Genomic DNA, 22,143 nt, shown 5'->3' with positions numbered 1-22,143 from the left:
AGAATCTTGAGCACTAAGGGCTATTAAAGACCTTAAATTACTTTTTGCAAATTAACCTTGGTGTTTTGACCAAATTCCAGCCTAGGTAATTACATATCACTTACCTAAGATTTACCTTCTAGTTAGAGAGTCAAGAACATACTCTTTTTTTCCCACTTAGTAAAAATCTCTCTTTAGTGTTTTTGATGAAGAACAGAAGTTATTTTTCCCTCCCACATTTAACCAAACTACTTTTACTTCTCAGCCTTCTTTTATCTTTGCTATAGCTACATTGTGTTACTAATTATAATATTGCATTTTTATGAGTTGAATAATTTTTTTTACACTTGCTCTTGAACCAAAGATAACCCCTACTTCCTTGTGAATATTGATAATAGCAGACAGGGGTCAGGAGCAACTGAGCTATCTCTCAGCTCAGAACGGAAGAAGCCTTCTATCCATATTCTTCTTGGTGTGATGCATTTGTTATCAAGGGGTTCTTCTGGCCTTCATAGTCCCATCCACTGCTTCAAAGACCAGTTGCACCACATCTCTCCATACAGTGTTTGGTCAGTTCATTCCCTATTTCTCACCTCCAGAGTATTGAGAGGCTTCTCACCTTCTAATTTGAGGACAGGAAATTATCTTTGGTCATAATTTTGCCATAAATTTTATGCTTTTTGACAAAGATGAGAGTAAGTTATTGTGAACCTGAGGTGAATCTGCTGTACACTTTCTTAAATATCAGTGGAACTTCTTCACTAAAAGATTGAAACAAATGCAGTGCTATAATCAATTACACAATATAACTGAGAGGTAGCTATGAGGAGGCAGAGAAGAAAGGATGTTCATATTCAGGATGCAGGAATGTTAATTTTAGCTTCAACATGAATCTTGTGCAAGTCACTGAAGCTGAAATTAGTCACTGGCATTGAATGTTGAATTTGTGCCATTTTTCTACAGTGTTAATACAACCATGACTCTAATGGAAGCCTGATTTAAAACAAAATATGATGCTCAGTCTACTGTTTATTAGGAGGAATGGTACATGGAGTGAAAATTATTGAGATAGGGAGTGGATTCAAGAAAACAAAGATGTTTTAAAGACTCGAAATCTAAGCCAAGGGAAATAAGATAATCATATTTGTGCATAATTGTGTAGGAAAAAAAAGGAATGTGAAAAACTAGACGCTCTTGTTTGTGCAGTTGCATACTGGGTATACCATGTAATACTGGCTTGTCATCATTCTCTTTCTTTATTGTACATTAAAGTAAATAGTAAAGCCGATCCCTTGAGAGTAGCTCTGTCACAAATTCAAGTTGCTCCAGGCACTAATTTATACACTGGACTTTTACACACACATTTTTTTTTCTTTCTGTTTGTTCAGGATACAAGTTGGAGCAAGATGTGGAAGCCTTTCTTGTTTTTCCTTTTAAAAAGTGCATGTCCCCAGGGTAGCTCATCACCTGTGAACATTAGGAGCTTCGAAGATCAGGAAATGAGGCACAGTGAAGATTAAATTTTTGTTGTTGCCTCTTTTGAATAGTTTCACTTTTAAATATAATGCAAATATAATACGTAGTCACTAAGCAAGACTACGCACACAAAATCCTGGAGAACACAGTGTATCTGGTTATGTGTCATTTTCCAAAGGCTTCTGTGATAAGAGTATCTGCAGGCTTCTGAGACTATTGCTGTCCCCTTGGGTTTGAAGTCCTGATTAAGTGCCAGAAAGTTACATGTCGAAAATAAAGTGGCTACTCTTGGGCAGAGTTCTTACAGAAATAAGAATCTAATTTGTTTTGCTCTCAATTTCTTCTCTTAATGTCATCTCACAAAACATCTATTGCCTTTTTTTTTTTTTTGTGAAGGAAGAAGGAAAAACACAATTCAATTACATAAATTAAATCAATTATATAAATTAAACCAATTAGATTAGTTCAATTAGATTAACATAGGCCAGGTACGCCATACGTACATATTCTATGAAACTAAGTATTACTAATTGAAATGCACTTAATTTATTGAAATCTCTCTGTTCTGTCTAGGAGTTTAATTGCATTCACTGTCAGATACATCTCTTCAACTGAAATATCATTTTAAGGCTTGGACCTCTGAATGTTTGTATATCTTCAGCTCAGATGTGAGTACAACTTGGTGATGGACTTTACTTAGCTACAGTGCTGATACTAAGAGTTGCTTATTCATGCTCTCACTTTGCTCCCAGGTGTGCTGGGTGCAACCATCAGTGAGGCCAGACAGTAAACTGGGCAATTAAAATACCTCCAGAGTCACCTAGTTCTGAGGCTGAAGAAACAAAGTCTCACAGAGGGGTAAAGCAGTTAGTATGATACCTGAATATTGTTTTACACAAACCCTGCTCTCAAGACAGCTGGGCCAACTATATTGAAAAATGAAACTGGAATGACTTCAGCCTAGACAGAAACCACATAAAATGAAGTCCTACCTTAGATGCTGTAAAGAGCCAAAAAAAAAAAAAAAAAAAAATGGCAGGGACCTAGCAGTTAATGAACATCTCATTGAACTTGTGTTCTGGCACCTACCTACTAAAAGAGAAGCTGTCAGCAATTTAGGATCGTAAGGGCTTTTCCCTCGGCCGTTCTCAAAATGTGAATCTTCCATCCTAAAAATGTTGTCCTGTGGAGTGGAAAAAAGAAAGAAAAAAACAATTTTATTTGATGAAGTGACACTAAAAATAGGTCGAATTAAATAGAGCACGGTATATATAATTCAAACTGTTTGGTGGGGGGGTTTTTTTGGCTCAAGAGAAGTCAAATTACACTAGGAGAGGTTCTGGAAAAAGTCCCCATTTTCTAATCAGTATTGTGTCGATGGTACTCAAAAGCACAAATAAACACACACAGCTTGTGCCTCATCTATTCTACTTCACATACACTTTACCTGATTTCACTGAACTGTATGTGCTTTCACTAAGAATGTGCCTGTGTAATATTAACTGAGGAAGCTGGAATTTCAAAGTTTTGTCTGAGAAATGAAAGTGTAGATTAATGCATTACAGGATGCTAAACCCTAACTTGAATTCTTAGTGACCTGCTGTTTCCTGCATGATCAAATACAATTTTAACTTCATCAGCAAAGCTCTTTTTCCAGTAACGTGCAATGCAACTTTTACAAAACAGGAGTTGGGGGAAAAGTACATGGGGTTATAAAACAAGATTAAAAAGGGCCTCAGTCAACACTAACTCAAATCAAGGTCAGTAAATCCAAAGCAATTGGCTTTTCAGTACATTTAATGATTTTAATTTTAACTGGGGAACCAAATCTGCCAATCAAACTTAACAGTTTGTTTACCTTATGTTTTGCACTAAGGGTAAAACCAGAAGAATAAATGCTTTTTGCATAGTAGACATTGCATTGATAGAAGAATTGCATAGGGCACAGTAAAAGCTGAAATTTCAATTTCCCGTCTGAACTGTGGTTAATTTCCATTGACACATAACTAAGTCAAGGAATTGCAAAGCCAGGACACACTCTGGCAATTATTCGGGTTATTTAGGTCTGTGCACCTCGTTCTCAGTTGCTAATACCTAAAAATTCTTTGAGGTAGATAATGATGGTAGTCCGTTAATAAATATAAATTAAATATAAATTTATTGCTGAGATAATTATCTGTTTTAGGAAAAGAAACAAAAATAAGCTGAGCAGAATATGACTAAAATATATGTATTCATAGAATAAAGCAATTGAAAAGATATTAAAATATTACAATCTATGGAAATATACAGCTTCCATTTGAGGGAAGACTATTGCCAACACAGGCTGTGGTCAGCTTTGGTTTTAACTAATGGAGTCATGAAAACCTTCCACTGCCCCCTTAATAAAAGCTTTTTTTTTAATTGAACCATCCAAGGAATCATTTGTGGCTTTCAGTCCTGGTTATATTATCTGCTGTGATGAGAAAGAGTGAGGGTAAGTGAAGGTAACTACTTCCCTTAAAGTAGTTACACGCTGCTCTTATGTTGCCCATTTACCATCTCTTCTCTAGACTAAGTCTCTCACAGGAACTTCAGAAAAGCCTTATTACTCTGTAAACTTGAGAAAGTATATTGCATTGTCTGTTGTTCTCAAGTAAAAGCTTCAATGAATGGTACACAATGCTTTCCTCAAGGGTGATGCTCCAGAGCTCAGTGCTAGAGTCTTGGCACTCCACAGTGCTGTTGTAGGATGTAAAAAATAAAAATAAACTAACTCAGTTACTTTGATTATATATATATTTAATGTGAAGATCAGTCACACAAATAGCTGATATGTGTGCGTGCACTACATATTTTCAAAGAAACACCAGATAGACTTAACATTTCACTTCATTTACTGGTGGAAAAAGGTGAAAGGAAAATGGACTATTTAGCAGGACAGCCTATCTGAAGAGATTTCCTATATAGTAAGATAAAAGGTTTGGGCAAACTTTCTGAAGTTTGATCCTAGAATTCAAGTGCAATCTTGTAGATGTAGCCTGCTTGGTTATGTTTATATAGTCATCCTGCATCTGTAATATCTTACACAATATTGAATTTATTACTTTCCCTTTGTCCTTTCTACTTCTTAATAGTCCAGAGACATTCCTCACTTCTATGCAATTTTCTGACTTTACTCTTTCTGACCAGAAATGAATAAATAATGAAAAGGATTTTTTTTTTTAAATGCTGAACGTACATATCTAGAACTTGCACAATAAATAAAAGCAGTAAATTGAGGAGAATGCTCTACTTCGACTACAGTAATATAAAAAGGCACTAATGCTACAAGCCATTATTGAAAAATGTTATTAACAATCTACATTTTCTTGGGATTTCTTCTTAGTAGATGATAATTGCTCAACGTGCTCACCAGTGGATATTTGATAAGGCTATAAAGTCAGTGGCAAGACAGTTAAAGCAGAAGATATTCCCAAGATTATTCCATTTGTCATTAGGAGACAAATAGGAAACAGATGTGGAAAGTGATTTGATATAGGAAGGATCTGATTTTTGACTATATTCCTCTGGTTTATGTCACTGTAACTTCACTGATATTGGTATGTAGCAAGCAAAAAAGAGTGGAAACTGGGTCAGCCTAAGTCAGAAATGATATACACTTTTCTTTGTGATTGTAGAATAAACCATTTAAAATAGGAGGCATGACAGGGAAATCCCACAGTGTTTTCATATTTCAGTTAAAATGCAACGTAGAGACACATGTAATAAGTTTCCAAATGTATCAGTGAGCAATAACTATGATAAATATATCACTGTTGTGTGTCAAATGAATGTATCTTGGATAGCCTGAAGCCCCAGGGAGTTTTGATAAACATACTATGGGAAGTCTAACCTATCACAAATAGGGCAACATGCCCAAATACCTTTTTGAGTATTGAAGTCAAACCATCTCTGTGTGTACACCAAAAATACAGTCAACAGAGAAATAAAAACTTTCCTATGTACTCCTCCCTGTTCCATCTCCCCCTGACCCCAAGTGAAAGCCTAGAAAGCTTAGATTGTAAGTTATATCATAGAATCATAGAATGTTTTGTGTTGGAAGGGACATTTAAAGACCATCTAGTCCAACACCAGGCCTCCTTGGAGCCTTCTCTTCTCCAAGCTGAACAGTCCCACTGTCTCGGCCTGTCCTCATCTCATTTATGTATTTCTGTAGCTGGCTCCTTGAAATATACGCTTTCCTGTAGCACATCGTTTGAAAGACGTCAAGACTTGGCCAGAAAGAAATATATTTCAGACCTTGAAATAAATGTAAAAGTTCTGATGATTCCCATTCTTTTACTCTGTCATTTTCAGGCTAACGAGATTCACTTTCAAACAGCTGAAACATGCCTGGAATAAATGTCCCATATCATGATAATGACTGGTGACAAGACACTGCTACTTGACAAGATTTATTTCATAACTTGCAATAGAATTCAGCCAGCCAGTACCATACTAACCTAATGTTATATATGCATATATAACATTACCCACATGTGCGCGCGCGCACACACAAAGGCTGCTCCAAAACTAATGCCTCCTATTTTATTATGTTAGCCCATGACATCAGAGGTGGACGTTGGTGGTAAGGCAGTAGAGGTTGAACCTTTCCATCAGTATTCTGTTATGTTCTGTCACCATGTGACAGACAACTGCAAAAGGGACGTTTCACAAAATGGCATCTGACATGGAAGTATTTATGGAGCAAAGATGTGTCACTGAGACGCTCCATGTAGAAAAAATCACACCCATTGACATCCATTGATGCTTGCTGAACATGTATGGACACCAAATGGTGGATGTGGCACAGTGAGGTGGTGGGTGATGTGTTGCAGCAGTGGTGACAGAGGCGGTGGGTCATCTCCATTGGCACACATTTTTATGATTGCAGCGTACAGGCTCTTGTTCACAGCTGATGAAAATGCATAGCATTTTCCACAGGTGGTGATTACGTTGAAAAACAGTATTTTGTAGCTGAGAATTTTCTCTATGAAATAGTGTTATTGTTCTCTTTGTATCTGTTAAGTGTTGTAGTTTTCATGGAAAGAAGCAGGAGGCATTGCTTTTGGAGCGACCTACATATACATGTAAACATAAAAGTAAATGCCAGTTATATATCCACATATACATAAATCTGTGTATATATCCAACATAAAAACTTTTGATGTCTTTTGTTTGCATCTGTTTCAGCTGCCACCCAGTCCAGAACTCTCTCAATAAAGCAAGGAAAAGAAGGAGAACAGCACACACTATTTTTTGTTATTATATTTTTGATATTCTTTCCTAGTTTAGTACTGTTTGTGGCTTGTAAGAAAACTGGTGATTATTGGAGAAGAGCCAATTTTTTTGTGTGCAATTCACACAGAAACCATTGCAGAACTGCAGAATTTAACAGCAAAACCACTGCTGGCCAATGACGAATTAATGCAGTACAAGTAGATGATCCGAAGAAGCTATGTTGATGAAATGCACACAGTCACTAAAAAGGTATTGCAGGCTTAGTTTATAAGGTATGGAAGATACAGAAGGATTTGACAGCACTGATGCTCTTCAGCTGTGCTAGTGCAATTGAAGGAACTCATATCCTTATTCTTGTAACTTTCAAACCATAAATACTAAGGAGCACATCTCCAAGGTACCTTCCAGGGGCTAGTTGATCATCATGACAAGCTGATGAACAATCATGTGGGATGGTCCAGAAACATTCAGGATGCCAGGAGACTTCGGAAATAACACGTCTTTTGTTTAACTAAAAAAGGTAGAGTTGGCCACATCTGTGAGCGCTATTGAGGTTAGTATTTCCCTGGCTTTTCTCACAGATTCTGTTGTACTAACATGAAGACTGTTATATAAGAAACAGATTACAGAAATAAGAAGAAAAAAAAAAAAAAGGAAAAAGAAAAGAAAAAAGGCAAAACAAACCAAACCGACAACAAAATTGAAAAAAAAAAAAAAACTCAAACTGATTGCCAAAGCAGAATGCCTGGAGTATGACAATACACAGAGAAGGTGGATTCATTTGAAGGACTTTAAAGCGGATGTGTCTCTTAGCTGAGCCAGAAGTTGCTGGCATTTAAACCTGTTCTCAGTATCGGTGAGAACAAAAGGAAAAGCCTCGCTTCCTGCTCAGAGAAAAAAACTATAGAGAGGGTTTGGATTTATCTCTTCTACACAGAGGCATTAGCTGCACTTGATAAATTTGCTGCCCTAATCACAGTCAGCAGAAAGCAACAAGTACCTGTGAATGACGTGTCAGCCCAACCAAGAACAGCAGCTCCCAAGGGCAAGGTCACTCTTCATTGACCACAGAAGATGCTTCATGTGAATTTAGGTGTGAGCAAACAGGATATAGACTTTCTGAAATGAATACTGCTGAGGCAGCTGATAGGATACATCTGACTTTGAGAACACAAGCTGATGATTTCACATTTTTTTCCTTCATTTTTTTTCTTCTCTTCAATACAGTAATATCAATGATTTTTTTTTCATTATTTTCCTCTAGTTCAGTACAACTTTCTGAGCACATATTTTATGACTATATGAAGGATATTTCACAGAGTCTTTTAAGTACATTTCAGTCTATGAGAAGTGATTTATTTATGAATTGTGTTACTTTTCAAGAGGAATTTTAAGTGGAACAACTGTGTGGGATATGGCTATGTTGTTATTGTTATTATATTTCCTATTTCACACTTAATCTATTGAGTCATGAAAACTGTTAAATAGGAGGACTTTGGTTTCAGGTTTGGGAACCATGCTGTTATGGAACTTTTAATAAGAAACTTTTATTAAAGTCATCCCAGTGGAATGCCTTATTTTTTAAAAAGTGCAAGTGTAAATAAATATAATGTGAGAAATTATGCAAAAAATAGAAATATTAAAACAGTTGCAAACCTTGAGGGAAGTGGTAGCCATTGGGGAAATAGGTGAAAAGTGACTGAAGCAATAATGCAACTGTTTTAAACTATTAATTATTAAAATAAAAAAGTGGGGGGAGGGGGGAAAGAAGTACAATGAGCCTCTGACTTTCAGTATTCAGTCTCCATGTGTTATAGGGTTTTTACTTGCACACATTTGGAGGATACTGGACTCTGGAACACCTTTATTATATTTTGTTTTCCAACTTGGGGCTCAACAGAATTGAACTATCAGAAACCAGTTTTAAAACCCTGTGGGAAATCACTCTAAGTGAGACATTTTTTGTAAAATACTATTCCTAAGGAAAGGTCTCCAGCTTCGGTAGGACCTGCAACTGAAATCTCTTGATTGTCTGTGCTATGCTAATGGCAGTAGAGAAGGAATTTTGTTGAAGAAAGAAACTGTAAAACTGATGATGAGTATGTGCCCATCTCTCTGTGCCTGCCCTCAAAAAGCTTGCCCAGATTCCTGATCACTGTAACTCCTCTCCAAGAGTCCATCCATTAATCTCTCCCCTCCTTTTCAGACCCCAAAACACTTTCTGCACTGAGCCACACTTGCGAAGTTCACTGAAATTTGGATACCTGAAAATGTTATTTTTGATACTGAGCTGAAAGAGCTGTAGAGATCATCTTTATCACCATGCTTCCTTTTGTAGATTAATGAAAACAGTGCTGAGCTCTAGATTTCTGTTTCTCCTTTTATCTCAATATGTCACTCACACTGGCAGGTTTTTCTGGCTTTCAGAATATACCTTAAAGTATAGTAGACAACTCGGGTAAAGTTTGGAAAACCTGTCTATCTAGACCAAACTGAATTTAGACAACTCTCAATAGATCTAGTGGAATAAAGTATCAAAAGTTCCATAGTTCTCTTTATTTTTTTTTAATTAAATTAATTAATATTCATTAAGTTATCAGAAACCTTTGCAAAAAGGGAAGTGTTTTATATCTGTCTATCATCTATCAATCAGTTTATCTAATTATCTACATTACTGTAATTCAATTAATTTAATGAAAGGGAAAACAGCCAAATGGGCTGTTCAGAAACAGCTATTTTAATCTATTCATTATCTCTAGTTTGATTCCTTCTGCCTCTAACTGGAAGACAAAGAAAGTGATACTGTCAAATAGTGAGGACTTATTCACACCTGACATCCTAGTTTGAATACTTATATTGGTGTTTATATGAAGAATAGCATCTTTCAAATAACTGTGCAGCATAAGAGGGCAGGCCCAGCCAAATTGAGCAGCTAGCTGTTCAAAAAAGAACTATATGTTTGTGAGTCTTATCTAACTTACACGCAAGTTGGGTTTTGTTTTGCTTTGTTTTTCTGAGAAACCATTTACCCATTTGCACTAAGTCTAAAGTACTGACTAAATTAGTATTTTAGGTAAAATATTGTTCTAATTTTGGATAATGCCAATAAATGAGTAGACATTAAAAATGTCAAGGTATTTCATTTTAGAGTCATTATCCTTTTAGCAAAACTTTCAAAACATCCACAAACATAAAAACAAACAACCAAAAAAAACCCCCACACAGTTCATATGAATGACATGTTAACCTTGAGTAATTAGTAAAGACACCAAAAATGCCATCCCAATAGCATACCAGACACTAGATACCATGAAGGATATTGAACAATTCTCAGAGGACACTGTGAATTAGAATGTCTTTGTACTGCAACTTTCTGGGTTGTCAAGTGTAATACATCACCTGAGATCACCGTCTGGCTCATATAGGATGACCTCTGGAAATATAACTACCATACAATGACTGTCTGTTCTAGTCTAGTTATTAAGTGGTCTGCATATGTAAGCAATAAGATACACAAAACTAAAACCAGCACATGAAACTAAAAGTCTCAATTCTTTTAGTGTTCTTATTCTTACCCCCAACATATTTTCCATTAAAAACATTTGGAACAGATTCTAATTGCTTTAGCAGATTCTACTACTATGTTAAATAAATTATTGGGCCAAAGTCTATTACATGATTGTACTAGTTTTCTATGGTTATTTTTAGCATTCAAGACCACTTCTTTCCCCCTTTGTCTTCTGGATTTCCTGTATGTTATTAGACTGTGGTGAGGTCAGGCATCAGAGGAAATAACAGCAGTGCTAACTCCTAGACTCAATGTTTTATGAATTACTGAGCATCCGTGATGTAATGGCAATAAATCTAACCCAATCTCATTCTTATGTCCTGTTGTAAATAAATGAAGTTAGCAAAGGTGTTATTTTATTCAAGAGCCTTCCTGATGAGAACAAAAATGTTCCCCCCGGGGGATTGTTTGTAAAATTGCCTCCATAATTAGGGTGCCGTTTAACAAGAGAAAGGTTCTTCAGTTTTCCTGGGGAACTTTCATGTCTGAGTTGGGTTTTGTCAAGGGTATCTTATTTACAACACAAAAACAACTGCAAATTGGGGAAGCAATGTATAGAAAGGACCTAGTCAAGTGGAGTTAACATATAAGCTTATGGCCAAGATTGTCTGATTTCCCAAGTGATTTTGCATGCTCCCAAGTCGAGCACCCAATTTAAGACTTGCTCAAGGCTCTGATTTTCACAGAATACCTTCTGGGCAGTTTAAAATTCTGATACTTGAAACTATTAGTCACTTCTAAAAAATTTACTGATATGTCTGTATTGCTTTTTAGTCTGTTTTTTAGTTCCCTGTGTGGAAACATTCTCTGTGAGCCCAAGTCTTCACTAAAGGTTTCAAAAATCAGACTGTAAAGGAATGACAGAATGAGAAGAAAAACTATTAAAAAAATTATGAACTTTTTTTTTCCTCCCCAACTACAATAAGATATACTGAGCGTGCTTTCAAAGAATTTGTGTAAGAAATAAACAAGCAACAGATAATTATGTTCACAAAAGTTACTGGAGCAACTACTAAGCTTTTTTCTTTGAAATATTGCAAACTAAGTGCAATATTTCACTCAGAGAAGCCCATAAAGTATCACATCTAGCCCTGTGTTTGATAAGTATTCGGGTTAAATGAAAACAAAACAAACTAAACAAGGTTTGGAATAAACAAGCTGACGCTTTGGGTAGTCTATTTCTTTCCTTCCTTAAGGGAAAACCTAGATTTAAAATCTCTGCAATAAGCACTTTTTTTGTCTTTATATCCTTCACTTACTTTCAGCATGACATCACCCAGCCCTTCTGTGCAGCCTCATTTTATTCCTCTTCATTAGCAAAAAATAATATCTTCAACATGTTAATAACTGGTATTGCATTAGAGAACAATACAGTTGAAAAGCTAACTTCACAAGGAGACATAACTAACAGTAGACATAATTATAACCATTCTCTGTGACAAGCTGCAATTATTCCTCACGGCACTGTATTTAAGAGAAATACATTTTTCCATGCAGGTTGAGGGTTTTTTTATTACAAAAGTCAAGAATGTTTGATATTTTCCCAGTGCAACAAAAACTTTGCTGACATAAAAACAGATGGATTTAAGTGTTTTTGATTCAAGATGATGAAAAAAAAATACATTAAAATTCACTCCTTTATTCACTACCTTGCTTGTTTTTCTAGCATCCAGGTGTCCCCAGAAGAAGAGAGTTAATGAAGCTGACACAGAAAAGAAACACTGTGCTCATATGTACCCCTGTGCATGTACATTTCTAAACATATGCACAGAATTGGTGACTCTCATTAGCGTAACTACTGGTATATGTATTTTTAAAGATATTTTGCCTTTTGTTTAAAAGAACTTTGACTCAAAATCCTGTCTGCAAAGATCATGGCATAGTATTGTATGATACTGAATTGTATTTTAATGTATAGTATGGTACAGTACAGTACAATACAAAATAGATCATCTTTGAACTTTGTAGATTAACGTTAACTAGCAAATGCATCAATTTCTCACAGAAAATAAGCTATTCTCCTTCAAGTTCTGTTCACTTACGGGATAACTTTCTGTAGCCTGTTTTAATGGAACCTAAAGGATCTTTTTTTCACCCACCACCAGATCACAGCCAAAATATGGAGTGGTCATGAATTAGGATAGGCAGGATTTGTCTTTATGCTAAGACGAGGGTTAGGACTGTAAGAATAGATCCTATAGTACGTATCTGATGGTGAGTGCCATCCCAAGCAAGGTGTTGTTCCTGAGACCGTCGTGCACATCTTCTCAGGTTTTGCTCTCTGTTGGAGTCTCATCCTGAAGCCCGTAGAAGTCAAAGAAAGATTCCCTTCAAGTTCAGTGAACACCAGAGGAATCTTACTCATATCCCTTGCCATGTTTACATGTTAAATTGGGGTCACAGTAAATCCTTCCAAATGACTGGGAATTAGAACAGTTGTTCTCCATCACTATCAATTTAAAGGGTTTGAACTGGTGAATATACAACTTTTAAACTTGCATCTGTACAACCACCCTTCTGCTTTTTGTTATTGTTAAAGTTATGGCAATAAACACTGAGAAGAAAAATTATGTGTTCTTAATTCATACTGATTACTTGTTTTAGAATGTCCAATGGAAATGAAAACTTAATTTGCATTTATGCAGATAAATGTTTAACCACACTTAGCTCTTGATCCTTGAAATACATAATTACATACAAACACGTATATGCACAAGTAAAAATAGTAAGACCTGAAATATTGTCTCACTTGTGTCAAATTACCCACTTAATTTGTTAACCATAAATAATAGCATATTTAGACACTGAGATGAGTTGTCTCCCCAGCTATACTTGTGCAACTCCAGTAAAAAACAATGTAATTAAAAGAAAAAAACAATTTTTGAGATTATCAGAAAGGACAAATATCAGAAAGATCCACTTCTTTGTTTTTTTTTTGCACATCCACATTATGAATGATTTTTTAAAGATATTGAGTAGTTTCTAAACTATCTTGTCTCAGATTTAAAACTAGAGTGTTTCCTTACCGTAAGTTAGTCCCAAGTCCAGAAAAATTTATCCTAATTGCTAGGAGAAAATACATGTCTTTTTATTTATTTATTAAAATCTGCCCAGATCATCTGCAAGAGAATGCTGCTCAGGTTTCTATCTCTTTGGATGTAAACATTTCAGCAGGAGGAGGTGTTTGTGCTGTTTGAGGAACCTTCTGAACTCCTCTGAGCTTATCCTTTCTTTATAGATGATGCTTTGTTTACCTAAGATTTGAACACTGATTATAAGCTCCTGAGAAATGGGTGTCTGTTTTCGAAACACTGTCAGCTGTAATTGGTTGCTCTCCAAGCAAAAGACCCATGGAAAGGGAAGACCTCAGAAGCATGGCCTTGTAGGAGAAGTGACCAAACATCTACTGGAGTTTCTTGTAAGAAAAATCATATAGAGTCTAGCAAGGTCCATGAGCCCATGTTTAGAGATGCATTGAAAAATAGTGTGAATGAAGTGTATCTTGCCCTTTTCCTTTACTTTTGTATGCAGGCATTAAAATTAACACATACAAATGGAATCCGAAATATAATAGCCCAGCTGTCTTCCTGTTTCAGGAGGTGTTAGTGGTAGCAGAGAAGTCAAATTGCAGGATTTGCATTTCATTCTCATACCAGTGACTAAGCATCTGCTCCAGTTCACCCTGTGGCACTCTCATCTTAGCTTTCAGTGGGCTCTGATTAAGGCCAAATGACCAATGGAAACGTATCTTTTTGTATAAACTAAAGAACAGGAGAAAATTATTTAAAATTATATTTCTGTCTGAAAATGTTTTATTTTTCAATGTTAGAAGTAAAATCTCGTATTACTGACTGAAGGCAGTTGGAATAAACCGGAACAGTTTGTGCATTTGCTTCAAGGACTTTCTGACACTTTGTGTATAGCCATTTCCTTCTTTATCTTTTCAGAGAAAGCAATTCTGAAAACAATATTACAGTACCTCATTTTATAGATCACGAACAAGGTCTTAAAATGACAATAGCTTTTTTCTCTTTCTTTCTTTTCTTTCTTTCTTTCCTTCCTTCTCTTTGCTTTTCTTTCTCTCTTTTCTTTTCTTTCTTCCAATGAATGACATTAATATCAATTGAAAAAAAAAAAAGTTTACTGTTAGAAGTTTCAAAGAAAGAAGTAAAGAATAAAACCACCATCCTTATGTCTCTAAATCCATGGCACTCCTGGGCTTTCAGTACTTCATTAAGCCACAGCCCTTTGACTTAAAAAATATGCAGAAAACCGGAAGAAAGATGAAGAAAAGAAGATTGTTCTCATTTTGTTCTAAAACGAGAAACTGGCCAGTAGAAGGATTAAAGGAAACAAAATACAAGGTTGCTCCTCACATGTTACCATTTGTAGGGCATGGGATGTTGTGGATACTTAAAAGATATATGAGCTCAAGAATCGCCAGAACTAATTCATCAAAAACAAGTCATTGAAAAGCATTAAACACAGAGATTCCACCCGTGGTTCAGGAAATCCCCGAACAACGAGTGCTTGAGCCTGGGAGACTATATCACTAAGCACTGCTGCATGCTTGCCTTCTTATTCTCTTCCACTGGCATCCATTATCGGCCCTTGTGAGAACCAAGGTACTGGGCTAAATGAGCCTTTGGTTTGAACAGATTTGACTGTTCTTATGAAATGAGGCAGAGAGAAATTAGGTAATTTAGTCAGGAAATCTGTGCCAAAGCAAAAAGCTAATGTTCTAGTTCCTGAGCCTTGTCCAGCACCATAAACAAAAGTATATAGTCTTGTTTCAAATCCTAGTAAAGCTAATGGCAACTTCGCTTACTCAGCGCACACAAAGCTATGCACAGTGTGCCAAGTAAAATTAGTAAGGATCACTTGTGATGGGGAAAGTGTACCAGTCTTTTTGCCCAGTTAGCTTTCAGTCTTCCTGTGATTCCCAAGGAATATCTCTGTTTGGTTCTCAAAGAATACTACACAATTCCATATAGAGAGATAAGTTGTTTTTTTGTTTTGTTTTAAATAGCTTTTATGATTCAAATACAGGCACTGGATATTCACATGACAATATTATTCGAAAATGTTTCCACCACGTTCAACATTTATTAAAATAATCTAATCTGTTTAAACATATTGGAAGGAAGAAGAGCTGATACACAATTATCTCTTTCCCTAAATTGTTCTTTGATTTGGTTTCAAGGTTCAAAGATCCACCCAGTTTTTGTGCTAATAGCCAGCACTGATGTCACTGGGAGAAACAGAACGGAAGATAGAGGTGCAGGTTGAGTTTGAAGATAAACTCAGTAAAAACATTAGAAACTACTGGATAAGAAAAGCAAATAAACATCCCAAAAGTCCACCTCTGGTTTCATAACTCTTCCTTGTTTCTTGATATATCATCATATCCTTCATTTCCCCTTTTAATCATGCAAACTTACAGCTGTCTTTTGAAACATTTTTAGACTCAACTCCAAGTGCTGTACTTGATACCATATGTCATACATTTCCTCTACTACTTGTGAAATGGCTTCAGATAGAATACATTTAGCCTTATTTTCCTACTGTCTGGATTTCGTCTTTTGGTATTCAGAAGCCTCCTTCTATCTTAAATGTAATTCATTTTTAAGTCGTTTTATCAATTTTTGGTCACAAGTTTTAAATTCTGCACTGTTAATCTTCTTAACTAATATGAGAAGTAACAAAAATCATTTATTACAAATCATATGATGATGATGATGCTATGGCAGAATTGTACAATATGTCCCTACATGTAACAGCTAACGGTCAGTAGAAGATTCTTGTTAAAAAATTAGCATGTGTGAGCTGCAAACATAAAACAAAGTGACAATAACAGGATGTAAAATAGACCAGACTTGCTCTGTCTTACAATGTCCAGATGCTTTTCTCCTTCAGCTGCATTCCTACCTGTCTACCACCTCTACCTTTCCATCACATTAGCTTTTAGGCATTCATAATTGAATACACCAAAATCATTTTCAACATGGGGATTTGACCTACTGTCTTAGATGGTAGTATCTAAGGAAGAAAGCCAAATGATTCTAACAGACACATATATGTGCACTCCTGCATTTCAAAGATTTTGAACATTAAAATCTACGTTAAGTTCATGTTTTTCTGAAGGCTACTGTGAATTGTTTCTAGTTGGTTACTAATTTGCTTCTGCTCTTGTACAATTAAATTTTATCTGAAATTTCATACTGCTACCTGAGTTCTTTTCTTGGATTCAATTTGTATAACGTTATTCTTTCTAGTTCAGAGAAATGTAAACATATATCAAGGAAGTTTTCTGAAATGTACTGTTTCTGAATTTCTGCTTATCTCATTATTTTCATTTCATGTAATTTAATGTCTGAGATATGACAAATGCATGATTTCTGAAGATGCAGAGCTCTCTCTATTTACAAGTTATAAGGCTGGGTAACTACAGTAGTTGACTACACTTCAGAAGATTTAGATAAGGTAAAATATCTTTGACTGTTTGAAATTAGTCTGTAAAATAAATTGTGAGAGAGTAACTTACAAATGCCAGGAAAGAGCAAAATACTTAAAGTCCCAGATCCTCCAACATACTTTCCTATCGTTATCTATTTTACAGTCATTTCTTCTCCATTTCATGAACTATTGTTCCTCAGCACTTCAAGAAACGCCAAATCTCTCTCCTTTCACGTTCAGAATATCTATATTACTCTCTAACTATCGAGAGCTGAGACTTAAAAATGGTTTGTCCATTAGAAGCCCCTAAATGCATAAAGGTTTCAGATTTGGTTTTAATTTACATATACAAGTAATCTCCCTGGAAACAATAAAATAATTTGCACAGGTTGGGGATTTGAGGCTGCTTTTATAAAAGCACCTTAGTATGCAATTATATGCACAGGTCATTAATGCCCAAGTTTGACAGACTGCCTAATCCTAGCTGTGCAGATATCAACAAGTAGTCAGTGACCACAGAGCACAAGAAATTTGGCTTTAAAAGCAACTTCTCAAAAAAATATTCAGCTCCCAAGTTCTTTGCTTTGAATCTTTCACTGAAATTGCTTGAAAAAATATACCAATCTTTTTTTAATGGAAGTTAGTTGAACAGTTATCCATTATTGTGACTAAATTCAGCATTGCTTCATTCCTTCATTTGTGTAGTGACAATGATAGTTATTTATGCTTATTTTTATAGCTCTCCTCAGCTCTTATCAGAGGGTTAGTACATTTAAAATCTCTCTTCTTACAATAGGCACTAATTTTCACATGCTTTATTTCTCTTCAAATACTGGCTTTTGTTGTAATATTGTAGCATTGCTTTTGGTTTTCAATAAGGATTCTGCTTGAATTTTGGTTGTAGTTTCTCTTATTCTCTTTTTTCAAATTTTACTTCAAATTTACCTGTCAACTTGGTAGCAACAGTATCATAAAAAGTGGTCAGGGAAACTTGAACTAGCCAAGGCAGTTATTTAATTATTATTATCCTTTTTTTTTTCCAAATAGGTAGTTAATAGACACTATTTTTGTCAGTAGTGAATTTTGTCTGCAGAAGATAAAATTTTGAACTGATTAATAACAACATAATTTTAATATAATAAATTTTGAAATAAGTTATGGTCATCTGAAATAAGGATTTCTTAAAAATTCCTAGAAAACACTCAAAAAGACTGAAGTCCATTAAAAATTACTATTATGAATACATCCAATGTTTATTCTGAGCTAGAATATGCAACTTCCTTTTTTTGTTTTTCCTTTCTTCTTTTTTTCTTCTTCATTTAAGGCCTCTAGAAAGAATGACATGCTTTCTTTAAAAGTTTTTGCTTTTTTTATACCTCCCTCTATTTTGGAGGTTAAGTGATATTTTCCCCAAAAAAGCAGAGAAACAATCACAATTAACGTACTTTAAGTTCTTAACCACCTCACTAAAAACGAGACTGAAGCTACCAAACCATGTAAGCACCAAGAAAATGATGTCTTTCACTTACAAAATAACGTAAACCACATTTTAATTTACATTATGTAGTTAGGTACATAGATATGAGAATTCAAATTTGGGTAGCCAAATATTAGGAGCAAGCTAGATTTTTTTTTTAAAGCCCCCAACTACAGAGAAAACTTAAACTTATTTTTAAATATGATCTTGTTAAGGCACAACATTCAATTACATATTCTTAATTCCATAGAACTATTGCAAATATGGTATTTTCCTTAATCAAGATCAGTAAAAACTGGAGAGCCACTAATTAAAAAAAAAACAGATTTTTGCTCCAGTTTATCTCCTGCTGTAATTTAAAAACACGTTAATGTGTTTGTGATGTTTTAAAAGGATTAAGTCTGGATTTGTTTCTGTTTTGTTGCTTAATCAGACAAATAAAGTAAAAAAGAAAGGTGTGATTGTAGCTTAAAAAAATCACTTTTTTTTTCTTTTTTTTTCCCCATCAAATGAATCATTTTGGGCCAAGTTTTAATTCCTTTTACTCAAATCATCAATGTAGCTCATGAGAGTAAGTCAGCACTTTGTATGACTGTAATGCCAGGCTTTTTACATGTAACTGAAATCTCCAGCCTTTCTGCCTTCTATTATCTGTTTTAAAGTACTTCCTTATTTATTATTGTCAATACTCTAAGAAATACAATGATGTAAAAAAAAAATCTAAGTCTTTAAGTGTTATCTAAGCTACTTGTTTCACTGTCAGTTAAAACAAGTCACAGTTTTCAAGGGATTCCCTATCATTCTTTGACAAAGCAACAACAACAACAACAACAGACATTTACTTTCTTTTAGCTTTCTCTTTAAGACTTTTATTTTGTGTTTCTGATATGTCACTGTTTTTATAGCGTCAGGAAAGTATCTTGAGTTAAAAAATTTATAGTGCTATAATCTTTGTACAGAGAGATTTAGAATTTCTGTATTAACCACCGTTTACAATGTATTCTTACTATCTCCCTTCAAGGTAATCCTTTTTACAGTAGGTCATGGCTTTTCAATGTCTGCGTCAAAACACATTTTCACAAAGAAATAAAAGCCAAATTCACAAATGTACAAATGACAAGCAGAGAAGCTTGTATCCCAGCTTGCTTTCTTGCAAAATCCTTTGAAAGGCTAAATGGCTGTTTCAATCCGAGCACTAATCTTTAGAGCTGTATCAGTATGTTTGAATGCAGTGAGACTCCTGTAAACAGATGCACTCTGTGACTGTACACTGAGCTTAGTTTAAGAACAGCTTATTTCAGTCACTTTCAGGCAGCTAAGAGCAGATCTGAAATAATACTTTAACTGAAATGAGAATGTCTGTGCAGGGATTTGCACTACCTTAGTGAGACATTCACATGTTTGCTTATGGACAAGGATTAAGTCATGCAGAGAGGTCTTCCACAATCCAGACCCCCACTGCCTTGTTCAAGATCTCATTTTCTGGTTCCCTCCCTTTACCGAGGTTAATCAAAGTCAACTTTTCCCATTACTTTTACATATATCCCCACTAATCTTTCAGAGAATACATAAATTTAGTAGATGTATCAGACTGAAGTATTTTTGTGATCTTGTTCCATGTTAAGTGATACATAAACTTTCCATGTCCTAAATTTAGTATGAGTTTTACAGATTTTTCAATTAGGAACCAAAATTCTTGATCTAGACTAAACTCTACAAACTTCAAGAGATTTGCTGTCCAGTAGGTATTCCAGGAAAAGATCTTTGGCATAGAAACCACAGGCTGATGAAGGGTGTTATTCTCTCATTACTCCCACACTTGAGTAATGAAACCAGATCTGCATTTCTTATAACTGAAGATGATAAAATGCATAAACAGAAAGGTTTGTTAAAACAGAATAAAACAAATTGTTGTTCAGAAAAAGTAAATGAAGTTAAGCACTTCAACCAGATATAGTTAAATTGAATGTACCACCATGACTATTGTTGATACACCACCTTCATGACCACTGATGCTTAGCCAAGTAGAAAATGAAACTTGACTCAAGAAAAAAAAAACAAAAACAGTATTTTTGCTCCAGTTTTCTGCTGTTTGACACATGGTTTGTATTGTAGGGGCCGTCATATCTCTTTTGAAACCCTCTGCAAGCTGGTAAATAAATGTTAGCTTCAGAAAGTAATGCTGATTTACACAAGCAGCAAAACTTTTTCAGATTTTGTGCTGTTTCTGTACTTCAAACAACCTGGAAGTATGGAACAAAATGATTCGATTTACTGCTTTGAAAAAGTAATCAGTGCCATTTGTTTTTTGATTACACATATACTGACTCATAATTAGAAAAAATAAATTATACATCAGGGGAAAATAATTCCTTGGAATAGAGTCTGCCTCTCTTAGACTTTTTTTTCTTCTTAATTTCCCCTCAACAGCTTGTCTGGAATCAGGCAGGAACAACCAATATATACACTTCTGCTCTGCTAAAGAAGTAAAAACCTGTAGTATCTGAGAAACTACAGAATGGAAAGGCCAATTCTTTTAGACTCCTAATACTAAGTCTTATATTAATAATTATTATTATTTTCATTCTTTCATGTTATCCCTTTATATTTTTGGAAACCTGGTCGTTACGCATTTATAGGTTCTTCGAAGGACATCTGAAGCTTATTCACTGGACAGATAACTCCACCAGGGTTATTTTAGCTTGTCTGGAGGAGGTTTTTTTTGGCCAGGGGGCATGGGATCATTTTCACATAACAATGACTGAAGCTTCATCTTTCTAGAAATCTCAGTTACAGAGAGTAAACCCAATTAAGGCCAAACTTCTTGGCCTCTTGAGAAGCCTGAGATCTGAGGGAAAATCTATAATACTGGTGTCATCCTCAAATGAAATTGTGCAGTAGCTTTGCATATGGCTGATAAGATGGGGCCACTAGTGCTAAGTATCTCACTGGCATGAAAATAAAAATCATAGCATGAAAGATGCAAATTACTATCCAGAAATTACATCTTTCTATTTTTTAATTTTTTTTTTTCTGCCAGTACTTTTCTAAGCATGTCATAAGCAAAACTTTCAGCAGCATGTGATTTTTTTTCTCCCTGTTTTGTTAAAAGACATGATCAGGCAAAACATTTAAATAAGGATAAAACTTAAGGTATGTGAACAATGCCAATGCCTGGAGCAAGGCCAGTGTTTCAGGAGGACAGCAGAGATTTGAACTTTACACCTTCTTGTGTACATGTGAAAAGGTCTTAGGTGATTCTGTTTACCCAGTGGATTGTTTCTATTTAAACAAAGAGAAAAGCAAAATATACTGTACATTTGGCACTGTTGGTTTGCATAATACTAGGAAATGATTTTTAAGTCAACATCTATGAAATGAGCTTTCAATCCAGCACAGAAACTATGAGGAAAAATAAATTTCTCTCACTTCTATCGTGCTCCACTCTGTCAAGGGTGTCACCCATGTCATATTCCCGCTTGAACAGTGCTGACAAATGTTTACCCCCAGATCAAGCCACTTGCTCAACATTCCTGGTATGGTTTATATTAAGTACAGAAGAAAGCACTGGGCTAGCAGTCCCTGAAAGCATCGTCCTGATGAGTCAGATAGAGCTGTTGGTAAAACTCTAGTCACTCATTACCAGAATTTTAACTCCATGAAGAGCAGAAGTGTGAAAAAGATCAAGCGAATTTTGATATTTCTCCCATCCAGAGTGTTATTTGAGCTCTACATTCAAGCAGTACTTGAAACAGGACAATAACAATTTTGATACTGCATTTCTCTACTCAGCCATTTTGCCATTGTTCTTTTTAACCAACAGCATAAACATTGTCCTACATACAAGGACAACCAAGATTATTCTACATTTAAAAATAACTGGACATATCTTCCTCAGCTTTCTGCCACCAAGCATATTTTGCCA

General features: G+C 35.2%; 1 protein-coding gene across 2 annotated transcripts in view; it reads right to left on the bottom strand.

Annotated features, from left to right (window-relative positions):
• The window catches only part of SEMA3A (semaphorin 3A), a 253,424-nt gene that overhangs the window by 66,879 nt on the left and 164,402 nt on the right, over positions 1 to 22,143 (bottom strand). For both annotated transcript variants that reach the window (XM_021384444.1, XM_021384445.1), the window contains one exon: positions 2,545 to 2,638. In XM_021384444.1, the coding sequence (XP_021240119.1) occupies positions 2,545 to 2,638 (94 nt within the window). The remainder of the gene's footprint in view (positions 1 to 2,544; positions 2,639 to 22,143) is intronic.

The sequence above is a fragment of the Numida meleagris genome, chromosome 1, assembly GCF_002078875.1.
Source record: "Numida meleagris isolate 19003 breed g44 Domestic line chromosome 1, NumMel1.0, whole genome shotgun sequence".
Classification (NCBI taxonomy): Eukaryota; Metazoa; Chordata; class Aves; order Galliformes; family Numididae; genus Numida; species Numida meleagris.
Note: the sequence above shows the minus strand (reverse complement) of the source record. Positions and strands in the feature narration are given on the sequence as shown.